Source organism: Somniosus microcephalus, chromosome 9 (assembly GCF_052327205.1).
Source record: "Somniosus microcephalus isolate GS21.2 chromosome 9, FLI_Smic_1.0, whole genome shotgun sequence".
Taxonomy (NCBI): Eukaryota; Metazoa; Chordata; class Chondrichthyes; order Squaliformes; family Somniosidae; genus Somniosus; species Somniosus microcephalus.
In genome coordinates, this window is record NC_140995.1 from 123632174 (window position 1) to 123647627 (window position 15454).

At 48.1% G+C, this 15454-nt stretch overlaps 1 protein-coding gene across 4 annotated transcripts in view; it reads right to left on the reverse strand.

Annotated features, from left to right (window-relative positions):
* Positions 1–15454, reverse strand: part of moxd1 (monooxygenase, DBH-like 1) — a 156794-nt gene that overhangs the window by 70589 nt on the left and 70751 nt on the right. For 3 of the 4 annotated variants that reach the window (XM_085997120.1, XM_085997118.1, XM_085997117.1), the window contains 2 exons: positions 12938–13117; positions 11683–11785 (listed from right to left, as the gene is read on the reverse strand). In XM_085997120.1, the coding sequence (XP_085853246.1) occupies positions 11683–11785; positions 12938–13117 (283 nt within the window). The remainder of the gene's footprint in view (positions 1–11682; positions 11786–12937; positions 13118–15454) is intronic. The other variant, XM_085997119.1, reaches the window with a different exon arrangement.

Consider the following 15454-nt stretch of genomic DNA (forward strand, 5'->3'; position numbering starts at 1 on the left):
TGGGTATACAAGGCATAATTTCAAAGTTTACAGATGACACGAAACTCAGAAATGTGCTAAACAGTGAGGAGGATAGTAACAGACTTCAGGAGGACATAGAGACACTGGTGAAATGGGCAGACACATAGCAGATGAAATTTAATTCAGAGAAGTGTGATGTGATTCAATTTGGTAGGAGAGGCAATATAAACAAAATGATACAATTTTAAAAGGGGTGTAGCAACAGAAAGGCTGGGGGTATACATACACAAGTCTTTGAAGGTGGCAGGTCAAGTTGAAAAGGCTGTTAAAAAGCCATATGGGCTCCTTGGCTTTATAAAGTGGGGGGAGTAAATAAAAATGTTGTAGTGGTAGGGGATAGTATCGTTAGGGGGATAGATAGAGTTCTTTGCAGCCGAGAGCGAGACTCCCGAAGGCTGTGTTGCCTGCCCGGTGCCAGGGTTAAGGACATCTCCTCTGGACTGGAGAGAAACTTGCAGTGGGAGGGGGAGGATCCAGTTGTCGTGGTCCATGTTGGTACCAACGACATAGATAGGACAAGGAAGGAGGTTCTGCTGAGGGAGTTTGAGCAGCTAGGGGCCAAATTAAAAAGCAGAACCACAAGGATAATAATCTCTGGATTATTATCTGAGCCACAAGTGAATTTGGCTAGGACAAATAAAATTAGAGAGTTAAATGCGTGGCTCAAAGACTGATGTGGGAGAAATGGGTTTTGCTTCCTGGGACACTGGCACCAGTACTGGGGCAGGAGGGAGCTGTTCCGTTGGGACGGGCTTCACTTGGCCAGTGCTGGGACTAGAGTCCTGGCGGATCATATAACTAGGGCTGTAGAGAGGGCTTTAAACTAACTAGTGGGGGGGAGGTTCCTAGAGAGCAAATAATAAAAATGACAACAGAGAAGGTCATAGACTTAGGTAGCAGTGGGGAAATTAAAAACCAGAGCGTGTCAGGAAGGGGCAGAAGGTATGGAGTAAAAGGTAAAGTTGTGGCGACACGCCACCATTGGACATAATCCGCTCACGGCGGCACAGACAGTCTAAGCAGAAGCCCCCAGCCGGGGGCCCTTTCCTCCAGCAACTTGTTTCCCGCAGGGACAGGCTGCCGGGAGCACTTCCTGTCTGGGAAGTATTTAAGTGGATGTGCGGGGTTTTCTAGTTCCTGTTTGCCATGTGGTCAGAATAAAGCAGTTGTGTTTTCAATAGCTCTGTCTCGACTCCCACGTTTGCCGCGGTATCTCAACACTGGTGACCCCGACGCTCAGGACGAATCCTAAGCTAGCATGGCGGATACAAACGTAGTCACGGTTAAATTACCTGACTTTTGGGAGAACCTCGCCGAAGCCTGGTTCGTTCAAGCTGAGTCCAGATTCCGGCTGAAAGGCATTACAGTCGACGCCACGAAGTACGACTACCTCGTCGCCTCGCTCACCTACGCTACAGTCCCCAAGGTTTGGGCAGCGCTGCAGAATCCACCAACGGAGGGCAAGTACGAGCATCTGAAGGCTGCGCTACTTAAAAAATTTCAAACGTCCTCTTACCAGCGCAACTGCCAACTCCTGGACCTCCCCGGCCTTGGTGACGCTTCACCATCAGACCTGCTTTCCCACATGCTGTCCCTCTCCGACGACAAAAATCCCGGCGCCCTTTTTTGCACGCTTTTCATTCGGCAGCTCCCCGCCAGCATCCGCCCGCTCCTTGTGGAGTCTGACTCCACGGACCTGAATGAGATAGCCGAAAAGGCCGACCGGCTGCTCTCTGCACAGGCCGCTCGCGACGTCGCGCCCGACCTCACGGCAACGACCACGCGGTCTTCCCGGGCCGCTAGGCCCGACCGCCCTACCACTCTGGGTCACTGCTACTACCACACCCGTTTTGGCGCTAGGGCTCAACGCTGCACGCCACCGTGTTCCTTCAAACCCCCCCCCGCACCGGCCCCCGCAATGGCCGCGGGGCAGAAGGAGCCCCTACTGTACGTCACGGACGACAGAACCAACCGCCGATTTCTGTGCGACACGGGCCCAGCACAGCATCACCCCCGCCTCCGCCCTCGAGATCCAACGCGGCACACGGGGTATCACACTGGCTGCAGCCAACGGCTCTGAAATCCGCACATATGGCACCCGCATGGTCACGCTCGACCTCGCGGGCCGCCGCTACCGCTGGGAGTTCCTGACAGCCAAGGTCCTCTGCCCACTCATTGGCGCCGACTTCCTACGCGCCCACGGCCTCCTTGTCGACATTCCGAGGCACCGCCTCGTCGACATCAACACTATGGCCCCCATCCCCGGCGCCTTTACCCCGGCCCGTTCGGCCGGCCCGACGACCTACTGCCTCGCCAGAGCCACGGACGACTACTCGGCACTCCTAGCTGAGTTTCCCGCCCTCACTAACCCGACCTTTTCGGCCAAAGCCGCCAAGCACGGTGTGGAACACTATATCCCCATCACCGGCCCCCCAGTTTCTGCCCACGCCCGCAGACTCAACCCGGCCAAGCTGGAAATCGCGCGGGCCGAGTTTACCAACATGGAACAACTCGGCATCATCCGCCGCTCCAGCAGCCCTTGGGCCTCGCCCCTCCACATCGCCCCCAAGCCCGGCGGAGGCTGGCGCCCTTGCGGGGACTACCGCCGCCTCAACGACGCCACCACCCCCGATCGGTACCCGGTGCCACACATCCAGGACTTCTCGGTCCGACTGGCCGGACGAACCGTCTTTTCCAAAGTCGACCTGGTGCGCGGTTACCACCAAGTCCCCGTACACCCCGCGGACATCCCCAAAACGGCCGTCATCACCCCATTCGGCCTGTTCGAGTTCCTGAGGATGCCCTTCGGCCTCAAGAATGCAGCACAGGCTTTCCAGCGCCTTATGGACTCAGTCCTCCGGGACCTGAACTTCCTATTCGTCTATCTAGACGGCATTCTCGTGGCCAGCTCCTCCAAACAGGAACACCTCGAACACCTTCGCATCCTGTTCGGGCGCCTAGCCCAACACGGGCTCATCCTCAGCCCGGCGAAGTGCCAATTCGGCCTAACCGAGATCGATTTTCTCGGTCACCACATCACCCCTGCCGGGGCCGTCCCCCTGCCCAACAAGGTGCAGGCCGTCCAGCAATTCCCCCGCCCCACAACCATCAAGGGCCTCCAGGAGTTCCTCGGGATGGTGAACTTCTACAACAGGTTCATCCCCAGAGCCGCAGCCCTTATGAAGCCCCTATACGACTCCCTCCGAGGAAAATCCAGCAAGATGGACGTAGCCTGGACCACTGACACGGCAGCCGCCTTCGACGCCACCAAAAACGCGCTCGCCGACGCCACTCTGCTCGCGCACCCGAGGGCCGATGCCCGGGTCGCGCTCACCACCGACGCCTCCGACCACGCGGTCGGGGCCGTGTTCGAGCAGTGGGTCAATGGCGCGTGGCAGCCACTTGCCTTCTACAGCCGCCAACTGCGCCCCCCGGAGGTCAAATACTCCACTTTCGACCGCGAGCTTCTCGCACTCCACCTGTCGGTCCGCCATTTCAGGTTCCTCCTGGAAGGCCGCCCCTTTACCACGTATGTGGACCACAAGCCACTCACATACGCGATGACCAAGCACACCGAACCCTGGTCCGCTAGGCAGCAACGCCAGCTCGCGGCCGTCTCCGAGTTTACTACGGACATTCAGCACGTCTCCGGTAGAGACAACGTGGTCGCCGACTGCCTTTCCCGTCCCGCCGTCTGTGCGAATCACCTCGCGGTCGACTACGCACAACTAGCAGCGGCCCAGCTCACGGACCCAGACCTCCTCTCGGCGGCTACCAGCCTGCTAGGGCTACGCCTAGCCAAGGTCGCGCACGGGCCTGAAGCCACGGCAGTCACGTGCGACGTCTCACTCGGCCAACCCAGGCCGGTCGTCCCTGAGACCTGGCGCCGCCGGGTCTTCGACGCGCTCCACGGGCTCTCTCACCCGGTTTCCACGCATCCGTCAAACTCCTCTCCAAGCGCTTCGTCTGGCGCGGCCTTAGCAGAGATGTTCGGACTTGGGCCACCTCCTGCCTCGCCTGCCAACGGGCTAAGGTACAGCTGCACACCAAAGCACCCCTGGGAGACTTCGAGGTACCCAGCCGCCGCTTCGACCACGTACACGTCGACATCGTCGGTCCCCTGCCGCCATCGCAAGGCCAAACTTATCTCCTCACGATGGTCGACCGCTACACACGCTGGCCTGAGGCAGTGCCGCTGACCTCCACCACCACAGCCGACATCGCCAGGGCGTTCGTTAACACCTGGGTTGCGAGGTTCGGCGTACCGGCCGACATAACCTCCGACAGAGGCGCCCAGTTCACCTCCGAACTCTGGACGGCCACAGCACGCAACCTTGGGGTGACGCTCCACCGCACCACGGCGTACCACCCGCAGGCCAACGGACTTTGTGAACGCTTCCACAGGTCACTCAAGGCCTCACTCCGCGCCGGCCTGCAGGACAGTACCTGGACTGACCGCCTACCGTGGGTGCTACTCGGCCTACGCACCGCAGTCAAGGAAGACCTCCAGTCCTCGGCAGCGGAGTTAGTCTAAGGACAACCGCTGCGCGTCCCAGGCGAATTCCTTCCGGAGCCTACCAAGTCTTGGTCGGCCGAACAGCAGCGGCTCGACTCTTTCTCTTCCGCTCAGCAGTTCGCCCCACTTCCGGTCAACCGACACGGCGAACTCGCACCTCACGTCCCGCCAAATTTACAGCAGGCGCGCTTCGTCTTCGTGCAACACGACGCGCACCGCGGGCCCCTGCGACCCCCGTACAACGGTCCGTACGAGGTACTACAAACCGGGGACAAGGTATTCAAGCTGCGACTCGGCGACAGGGTCGAGACAGTCTCCATCGACCGGCTCAAACCAGCACACACAGAACCAGGGGAACAGGTCCCCGTGGCCCAGCCTCCAGCCAGAGGCCGTCCCCCCGGCAAGCCAGCACAGCCGGCGGCGAACCGCCCGACCCAACCAACCAGACCGGCGACTACTCAGAGCCGCTGCGGCAGAACCATTAGACCACCGTCACGACTCGTCCACTCCTCCTAAGCGGATTCTGGGGGGAGCTCTGTGGCGACACGCCACCACTGGACATAATCCGCTCACGGCGGCACAGACAGTCTAAGCAGAAGCCCCCAGCCGGGGGCCCTTTCCTCCAGCAACTTGTTTCCCGCAGGGACAGGCTGCCGGGAGCACTTCCTGTCTGGGAAGTATTTAAGTGGATGTGCGGGGTTTTCTAGTTCCTGTTTGCCATGTGGTCAGAATAAAGCAGTTGTGTTTTCAATAGCTCTGTCTCGACTCCCACGTTTGCCGCGGTATCTCAACAAAGTAATAAAAAGGGCAAAAGCAGGAACTAAGTGTCACAAAACATCTTTGAAAGTTCTCTATCTGAATGCACGTAGCATTCGTAACAAAATAGACGAGTTAATGGCACAAATAACTACATATGGGTATGATCTTGTGGCCATTACAGAAACATGGCTGCAGGGTGACAATGCCTGGGAATTAAACATACCAGGTTATTTAACGATCAGGAAGGACAGGCATGAAGGAAGGGGAGGTGGGGTGGCTATGTTAATAAAGGAAGGAATCACTGTAATACAGAGAAATGATATTGGGTCAAAAGATCAGGATAATGAAACAGTTTGGGTGGAGATAAGGAATAATAAGGGGAATAAAACACTAGTGGGCGTAGTCTATAGGCCTCCGAACAGTGGCAACTCTGTTGGACGGAGTATCAATCAGGAAATAGTTGAGGCTTGTAATAAGGGAACATCTATAATTATGGGGGATTTCAACTATCATATTAATTGGACAAATCAAATTGGGCAGGGCAGCCTTGAGGATGAGTTAATTGCGTGTATTAGGGATGGGTTTCTTGAGCAGTATGTAACGGAACCGACCAGGGGGCAAGCAACCTTAGATCAGGTCCTGTGTAACGAGACAGGATTAATTAAAAATGTCCTAGTAAAGGATCCCCTTGGAATGAGTGACCATAACATGGTTGAATTCCATATTCAATTAGAGGGTGAGAAGGTTGGATCTCAAACAAGCGTGCTAAGCTTGAATAAAGGAGACTATGAAGGTATGAGAGCGGAATTGAGTAGAGTGGATTGGGAAAATAGATTAAAGGGTAAGACGATACATGATCAGTGGTGTACATTCAAGGAGTTATTTTACAACTTCCAAAAAAAATATATTCCACTGAGAAGAAAAGGGTGTAAAAGAAAAGACAGCCATCCGTGGCTAAGTAAAGAAATTAAGGATAGTATTCGGCTAAAAACAAGAGCATATAAGGTAGCCAAATCTAGTGGGAGGATTGGGAAAACTTTAAAAGACAGCAAAAAATAACAAAAAGATTGATTAAGAAAGGGAAGATTGTCAGGGTTGGGGAGCCACGGGGCCGTATAAATACGAGGCCGTGCTCTCCGGGCGAGGTAGGTTCTGGACCCAAGTGCAGAAACCAGACAAGAGACACATATACCGTACTTTGTTTGAACTTTACTAGATTACACATAACTAGATTAACACCAGGAACACAATGATATACATAAGAACTAGAGACAAGAGAACTCAAGACAGAAACACAACAAGCATACATAAGAACTAGAGACAAGTTACAAGACAGCTAGTCAAGATAGGAACTCAGGACAGCTTCCATGAGGAAGCCCACTTGTCTATACTGAGCTTGCGACAAGCTACCACAAGGGGCCAACGGCTTGCCGAGGAACAACTCCAGACAAGCTACCCCAAGGGTAATCGGCTTATCAATGCAAAGCTCAAGACAAGATCCCAACGGCTCCCACATAGCAACACGCTTGTCCAAACAGCACCTTACCAAGACAAGCAACTTAACAGAACAACAGACTTAAGAACATCTTAAATCCAGAAACAAGAACACAGACTTAGATACATAGCTCGAGAGAACTAGAACACAGACTTAGATACATAACTCGAGAGAACTAGAACACAAACTTAGGTACATAGCTCGAGAGAACTATGACACAGACTTAGATACATAACTCGAGAGAACTATGGCAGCCAGCTAGCGAAGGCAAGCTGCCATAGAGAAAAGGCTAGTCACACAGAGCACCTAGTCAAGATAAGTGACATTGTCAAGACTAACTCCCTGGTTCACCCTAGTGAGGACTGAGCACTGAGTGAAACAACCATAGAACTTATATACCAAGAAAACCAGGTGAAACCCATAAACAACTAACAGGCCGTTAAGAACTAACACGACTAGGAACAATTAACACAGAAAACTAGGAACAATTAACAAAGGAACAACACAAGTGAAGGTGCCATCTAGAGGTTACAAAAAGGAACTGACTGGCACCCTCACAAAGATAGATTATGAAAGTAAATTAGCAAAAAATATAAAAACAGATAGTAAGAGTTTTTATAGTTATATAAAAAGAAAAAGGGTGGCGAAAGTAAATGTTGGTCCCTTAGAGGATGAGACCGGGAAATTAATGGTGGGAAATATGGAGATGGCAAAAACACTGAATGAATATTTTACATCAGTCTTTACAGTAGAAGACACTAAGAATATCCCAACACTGGACAAACAGGGGGCTAAAGGGGGGGGGAGGAGCTAAACACGATCAAAATCACTAAGGAAGTGGTACTCGGTAAAATAATGGGACTCAAGGCGGATAAATCACCTGGACCTGATGGCTTACATCCTAGGGTCTTGAGGGAAGTGGCGGTAGGGATTGTGGATGCATTGGTAATAATTTTCCAAAACTCCCTGGACTCGGCAAAGGTCCCGGCAGACTGGAAAACTGCTAATGTAACACCCTTATTTAAAAAGGGCAGTAGACAGAAGGCTGGAAACTATAGACCGGTTAGCCTAACATCTGTGGAAGGTAAAATTTTGGAGTCCATTATTAAGGAGACAGTAACAGGACATTTGGATAATCATAATTTAATAGGACAAAGTCAGCATGGTTTTATGAAGGGGAAGTCATGTTTGACAAATTTGCTGGAGTTCTTTGAGGAAGTAACGTATCGGGTGGATAAAGGGGAACCAGTGGACGTAGTGTATTTAGACTTCCAAAAGGCATTTGACAAGGTGCCACACAAAAGATTATTGCTTAAGATAAAAAATCACGGGATTGGGGGTAATATTCTGGCATGGATAGAGGATTGGCTATCTAACAGAAGGCAGAGAGTTGGGATAAATGGTTCATTCTCAGACTGGCAATCAGTAACTAGTGGTGTTCCGCAGGGGTCAGTGCTGGGTCCCCAACTCTTTACAATCTATATTAACGATTTGGAGGAGGGGACCGAGTGTAACATATCAAAGTTTGCAGATGATACTAAGATGGGAGGGAAAGTAGTGAGTGAGGAGGACATAAAAAACCTGCAAGGGGACATCGACAGGCTAAGTAAGTGGGCAGAGATTTGGCAGATGGAATACAATACTGGAAAGTGTGAGGTTATGCACTTTGGCAGGAAAAATCGTAGAGCAAGTTATTATCTTAATGGCAAGAAACTGGAAAGTACTGAAGTACAAAGGGATCTGGGGGTCCTGGTGCACGAAACTCAAAAGGTTAGTATGCAGGTGCAGCAAGTGATTAAGAAGGCCAATGGAATGTTGGCTTTCATTGCTAGGGGGATAGAATATAAAAATAGGGAGGTATTGCTTCAGTTGTACAAGGTATTGGTGAGACCGCACCTGGAATACTGCATACAGTTTTGGTGTCCATACTTAAGAAAGGACATACTTGCTCTCGAGTCAGTACAAAGAAGGTTCACTCGGTTAATCCCGGGGATGAGGGGATGGACATATGAGGAGAGGTTGAGTAGATTGGGACTCTACTCATTGGAGTTCAGAAGAATGAGAGGCGATCTTATTGAAACATATAAGATTGTGAAGGGGTTGGATCGGGTGGATGCGGGGAGGATGTTCCCGATGATGGGTGAAACTAGAACTAGGGGGCATAGTCTTAGAATAAGGGGCTGCTCTTTCAAAACTGAGATGAGGAGGAACTACTTCACTCAGAGGGTGGTAGGTCCATGGAATATGCTGCCCCAAAAAGCTGTAGAAGCTACATCATTACATAAATTTAAAACAGAAATGGACAGTTTCCTAGAAGTAAAGGGAATTAAGGGATACGGGGAGCGGGCAGGAATTTGGACATGAGTCTAGGTTCGGATCGGTCATGGCCCTGTGGGTAGCGGAGCGGGCCCAGCGGCCATGTAGCCTGATCCTGCTCCTATTTTGTGTGTCTAATTCTGTTAGATTCAGGAGATGGTTCTGTGATAGTGGATTGGCGGTTAGGATCAGATCAGCCATGATCTTATTGAATGGCGGAGCAGGCTCGAGGGGCCGATTGGCCTACTCCTGCTCCTATTTCTTACGTTCTTATAAATAGAGGCATAGAGTTCCAAAGCAAGGAAGTTATCCTAAACCTTTATAAAAGAGTGGTTAGGTCCCAGCTGGAGCATTGTGGCCAATTCTGGGTACCACACTTTAGGAAGGATGTCAAGGCCTTAGATAAGAGTGCAGAGCAGATTTACTAGAATGGTACCAGAAATGAAAGACATCAGTTATGTGGCAAGACTAGAGAAACTAGGGCTGTTCTCCTTAGAGCAGAGAAGGTTAAGAGGAGATTTGATAGAGGTGTTTAAAATCATGATGGGTTTTGAAGGAGGAACTATTTCCAGTAGAAGGGTTGGTAAACTGAGGGCACAGATTTAAGGTAATTGGCAAAAGAACCAGAGGCAACATGAAGAAAGCATTTTTTACGTTGTTATCATCTGGAATGCATTGCCTGAAAGAGTGGTGGATGCAGATTCAATAGTAACTTGCAAAAGGGACTTGAATAAATGCTTGAACAGGAAATATTTGCTGGGCTAAGGGAATAGACCAGGAGAGTGGGACTAATTGGATAGCTCTTTCAAAGAGCCAGCACAGGCACGATGGGCCGAATGGCCTCCTACAGTGCTGTATCATTCTATGAATGTTTAATTCTCTAAATTAGTCAGGAAGCATCTATGATAGCTTCCTGACTTAGAAAAATGGGATGGTCCAGGCATTTATTTACATGAATATTATCAATAACATTTTCTGACTGGCAGAGTAGGTGTGCTCAAGCACCATTGGAGATGACCCACAGAAAATTCAGCAGAGACTGGTAAATTTCAACCCTCTAACGGAACGTATCTCAGTTGAACATATGTTAGCGAGAGTGGAGTTTGCGCTCAGTTATACAAGATAGGAATGTATCACCTCAGCACAGCAGCTCTGGGCTGCCAAAATGTTACCACTTTGAGTAAACAGGCCTGTTAGTCTGAATGATAGTATGTTTGTAACTCAAGGAATCTAGTCCACTGTTGTAAAATTTTGTGGGAAAGGTTTAATTTGTACTTGACTATCACGGTGATTATAAAAGGAAGCACAGAAAAATAACATTTGCTGTGAAAATTTGTATTGGATTGGAAAGCTGGATTTTGTAACCTTTGTAGCTTTTAAGGATTTTGGGGACATTTTTATATGATTAGGTTCATTGTGAATCCCATTGTCTTTGTAAGTGGCAGAAAAGTGGTTGTTTCATATGTGTGTATAGGATATTAAAAAACATTTCTTACCTGGAAGCTGATGGTCAAAGGAGAGGCATCCTATTTCTGATAGCTGTGGCAAATTATGCAATCTGTCTACTAATTAGTTTGTAAGCAGATTGATTACATTTTTATTAACTGGTAGTCAAATGGAAAAGGGAATATTGTAGCTTTGTGGTGGGTACCTGACTTTGGTATTATAGTGGGATACAGGGTGTCTGAGTACTTGGTGGTTTTGGGAGAAGCATCCAGGAAGGCGCCGAACACCTCGAGTCTCTTCGTCGGGAGCAAGCGGAAGCCAAGCGCAGGCAGTGCAAGGAGCGCACGTCAACCCAAGCACCCCACCCACCCGCCCCTTCAACCACCGTCTGCCCCACCTGTGACAGAGACTGTAGGTCCCGCATTGGACTCATCAGTCACCTGCGAACTCATTTTTAATGTGGAAGCAAGTCATCCTCGGTTCCGAGGGACTGCCTAAAAAGACTTGGTGGTGATATAGTGCTTGATCACTGGCAGTCTAATGGGATGTGGTAGGTGGTTTTGTGGCATATATTTGTTCAGACTTTTTGCTGTAGCAAAAGGACCCGAGTTTCAGTCCCTCTGAAGCTGAATCTCACTCGAATCGGAATTAAATTACAACCAATTTTTACCCATAGTAATATGTGAATGGCTGACATTTATGCAAAGATTGGCCTTTTTGTAGTTCTGTTGTTGTTTTGCAGCAGTATTTTAAGTTTGCTACTGGCAGAATTAGGACAAGATGGTACTCAGTAGCGCATATCAAATGTTGTGCTCTTATGGTTACTTAACCTTTTGAAGATTGATGCGTATATTTCAACATATGTTTTTTTGCATAGAACATATGCAAAAAAAATTTATAACACCGGCAATCATAAATAACAATTCAAAATGTTCTCCCAATAGTTGGAATTTAGTTTGTTGCTATAATTTAGAGCAGGCTCATATTTCATGAAGTGCAAAAGTTTTTGAAATGTCTATATTTTGTTTAGTAGGAAAGTGAAAAGATAAATACATAGGAACTTGATTATATCTGTCTGAGCTGTTACTAACATGTTTTGTAGATTCTACAAAGGAGGAAATGCTCCTACCTTCCTGATAATCTGGGTTATCGTAATGCATTTCCATCATCACATAAATGGGATCAGTTGATGTTCCAAGTGAAAGCCCAACATTGGGTGGATAGGAAAATCCCTGCAGTCAATACAGGAAAAAAAATTGTAAAACTAATAGTTACTTAATTTTGGATATGATTGTACATAATGAAAAAAATAATTTCTACAACCCAGTGTTCAGAATGCCAAAAGCATTTACAAAATATGTATAAGGGATTTGGAGAGCTTATGCAGAGATATTGTATTAATAATCATTTTCTCTAGCATTGTAAAATTCCTAATGTACAATGTAAAATATTACCCCCGAGGCAAATTCTTCTGTACATGAATGTAAGTTCTTCAATTATTTGACAAATATACTGATGGCACTGTGACACCAGTATCTGCTAAAATGGCATGTAACATGGGTGAAAAAAACCAGACTCCAGCGCTAAGAAGACACCAACAACATTGTACAAAGAGGGAAGCGGTTATCGTGGTCAGCTCAACTAATCAGAATAACCGCTCTAGGCCAGCAGAAGAAAGCAAGTCCAACCAATAACGAGCAGCTCCAACATGGCATGTCATGGCAAAGCAACCAACTGTGTTTTGGATGGAAAGAAGGGGCGGGTCTGGTTGTGCGAGCAAACATCCTCAGCAATCAATATGATGAAGTCAAAGTACCGCTCACAACTGCTGGACAAAACCTAGAACTTGCACTAAGATGTGCTGTGTCTGATGAATCAATGCCAGAATTCCAGACTTTGATCCTGAAGGAGAAAGATTACAAAATTTCGCACTGAATGGTGGTAGATATTTGTAAAGAAAATATACACATGTGAAGCACGTATTGTGTGCAAGCCGTTTTCTACTAAAATTTGTGCATGTGGCTAAAACGGTGTTGCCGTAGTCATTGATTCTACTGGCCAACACTGCTCAACAAGAAAGAAAAATTTTACTGCATCTTTGTTGGACTGAAAAATGACCCGAGAAATGCTTGGTTCACAGTATAAAAAGGAGTTGTGATGTATGTTCACAACATTATAATAAGTTGTACTAAAAATAAACAATTTTTAATCTGTATCTGTTATATCTTTAATCTCCAGAAACATGTCAACAATTCACTGACTCAAAACTTTGTAGTCATAATGCACAATCGGTTTAAAATAAACATGCAGTCCTACTTGTGCTTAACTAAACGATTTGCAATTAGAGTTAAATAAATGAGCTTACCACACCAGTAAGGACCTACCTTTCCTCCAATTGCCCATGCTAAAATTATACTTTCACAATTAAAAAAATCATCTGGCATATTGGAATGGTAGCATTCATGTCCAACACCAAGGGCACTATCATTCAAGATGCTGTTACACTGATAAAGGAGAATATGATGCACCAAATGTTCATGTCCTTTCTGAATAATGGGTTCAACCTGTGAATAAATGCATCATAAAATGCAGAAGACAGTCAGTAATCTTGTAACTTAATACAAAAGCAAGTCTCCTTTCCTTTCGGTGCTCTATTATGCAATTATTTACATCACAGCACTGGTCACATTTTTTCACTGCTGCCAAACCAAAAAAAAAATCATTCAAATTTGAGATAGTTTATCAAATTTAGAGGGGTTGAGTCAGATATGTTTACGTTGTTACCCCTGTTGCAGCTGGCTATGGAAGACCCCAAATCGGGCAACACTCACCAAGACCACAATAGAAGAAATAGACAAAGACATTGGCATAAATGGCCCTCTTCAGGGCTTGCGGTTTTGGAGCGGCAAGCCATGATGATGATCAGATTCAGAATTAATTACTGGAATTTTAAAATATTAGCCAAAAAGCCCCTCGTTTAATATTTTGGCCTGTTTCCGATCTTAACACTGACAGTAAGCCATTGATTTTAATTGACTACCATTAATGTTATGATCAGAAAAGTGGGGGTGTATAACTGGGTGAGTTGAGGTCTGCAAAATAATCACAGTCGCCGGATTTAAATGGTTATATTTAAAATATAATTATATACAGACCACTCACACTTTGTATTTTAGTTTGTATGAAATAATAATGTTGTAATTCCCTACTAGGAATGCATTACATAATTCTAGGTTTAGTTAGAAGCTGCATGGATCAAATCTATTAGTATAAATATGCAATATGCACTGTCTGAAGGGGAACAGTCATTGTTACCTTGGTTTTCTAGTAATTAATAACATTACAGAATGAGAAATGACTTATGAAAGTATATGAAGTATATGCAGTAACAAAAACCAAAGCAGTCCCTTCAAATTATCTAAATATAAATGTTAACATGTTCATATGAAATTTTCCATCCACTATTTTAAGAAATCCATTTATTTTAAATGGATGAACACCTTTTGTTGAAATAGTGAATCATATAATGCTATAGCACATTCATTACTAATTTTACGCACTACAACCTCAATCCATAAATTGGATCCCTGATCTATGCCAAGTTAGCTGATCTGAGACAGTGAAATGATTATAATTGGCCTCAGTGTCCATGGACCAAAGAGAAGAAAAGTGCCAAGATTCCCATTCCTGAATCCCCAATTACTGTGTGTGAATAGAAAATGAGGACCAGGTCAGGCTTTGTTGCAACAGTCCTCACAGTCAAATAGCCCACTCTGTCTAAGATTGCAGATGATGAATAATAGAAACCTTGAAGACATCTGCTGCCACCCATGGAACTGTAACACAACATGAGGTGTCACTTTCATGAAGAGAGATAAGGAAAAATATAATCAAAGCTAGGGGCTATTATAGGTTTTGTGACTTATGATTGTAATACACCTCTCTCTCCCCCCCCAGTCTCTCTCGCTCTCTCTCTCCCCCAGTCTCTCTCCCCCCCCAGTCTCTCTCGCTCTCTCTCTCCCCCCCAGTCTCTCTCGCTCTCTCTCTCCCTCCCAGTCTCTCTCCCCCCCCAGTCTCTCTCGCTCTCTCTCTCCCCCAGTCTCTCTCCCCCCCCAGTCTCTCTCGCTCTCTCTCTCCCCCAGTCTCTCTCCCCCCCAGTTCTCTCTCGCTCTCTCTCCCCAGTCTCTCTCCCCCCAGTCTCTCGCTCTCTCTCTCCCCCCCAGTCTCTCTCGCTCTCTCTCTCCCCCCAGTCTCTCTCGCTCTCTCTCTCCCCCCAGTCTCTCTCGCTCTCTCTCTCCCCCCAGTCTCTCTCGCTCTCTCTCTCCCCCCCAGTCTCTCTCGCTCTCTCTCTCCCCCCCAGTCTCTCTCGCTCTCTCTCTCCCCCCCAGTCTCTCTCGCTCTCTCTCTGCCCCCCCCAGTCTCTCTCGCTCTCTCTCTCCCCCCCAGTCTCTCTCGCTCTCTCTCTGCCCCCCCAGTCTCTCTCGCTCTCTCTCTCCCCCCCAGTCTCTCTCGCTCTCTCTCTGCCCCCCCCAGTCTCCCCCCAGTCTCTCTCGCTCTCTCTCTCCCCCCCAGTCTCTCTCGCTCTCTCTCTCCCCCCCCAGTCTCTCTCGCTCTCTCTCTCCCCCCCAGTCTCTCTCGCTCTCTCTCTCCCCCCCAGTCTCTCTCGCTCTCTCTCTCCCCTCCAGTCTCTCTCGCTCTCTCTCCCCCCCAGTCCCTCTCGCTCTCTCTCTCCCCCCAGTCTCTCTCGCTCTCTCTCCCCCCCAGTCTCTCTCGCTCTCTCTCTCCCCCCAGTCTCTCTCGCTCTCTCTCTCCCCCCCAGTCTCTCTCGCTCTCTCTCCCCCCCAGTCTCTCTCGCTCTCTCTCTCCCCCCCAGTCTCTCTCGCTCTCTCTCTCCCCCCCAG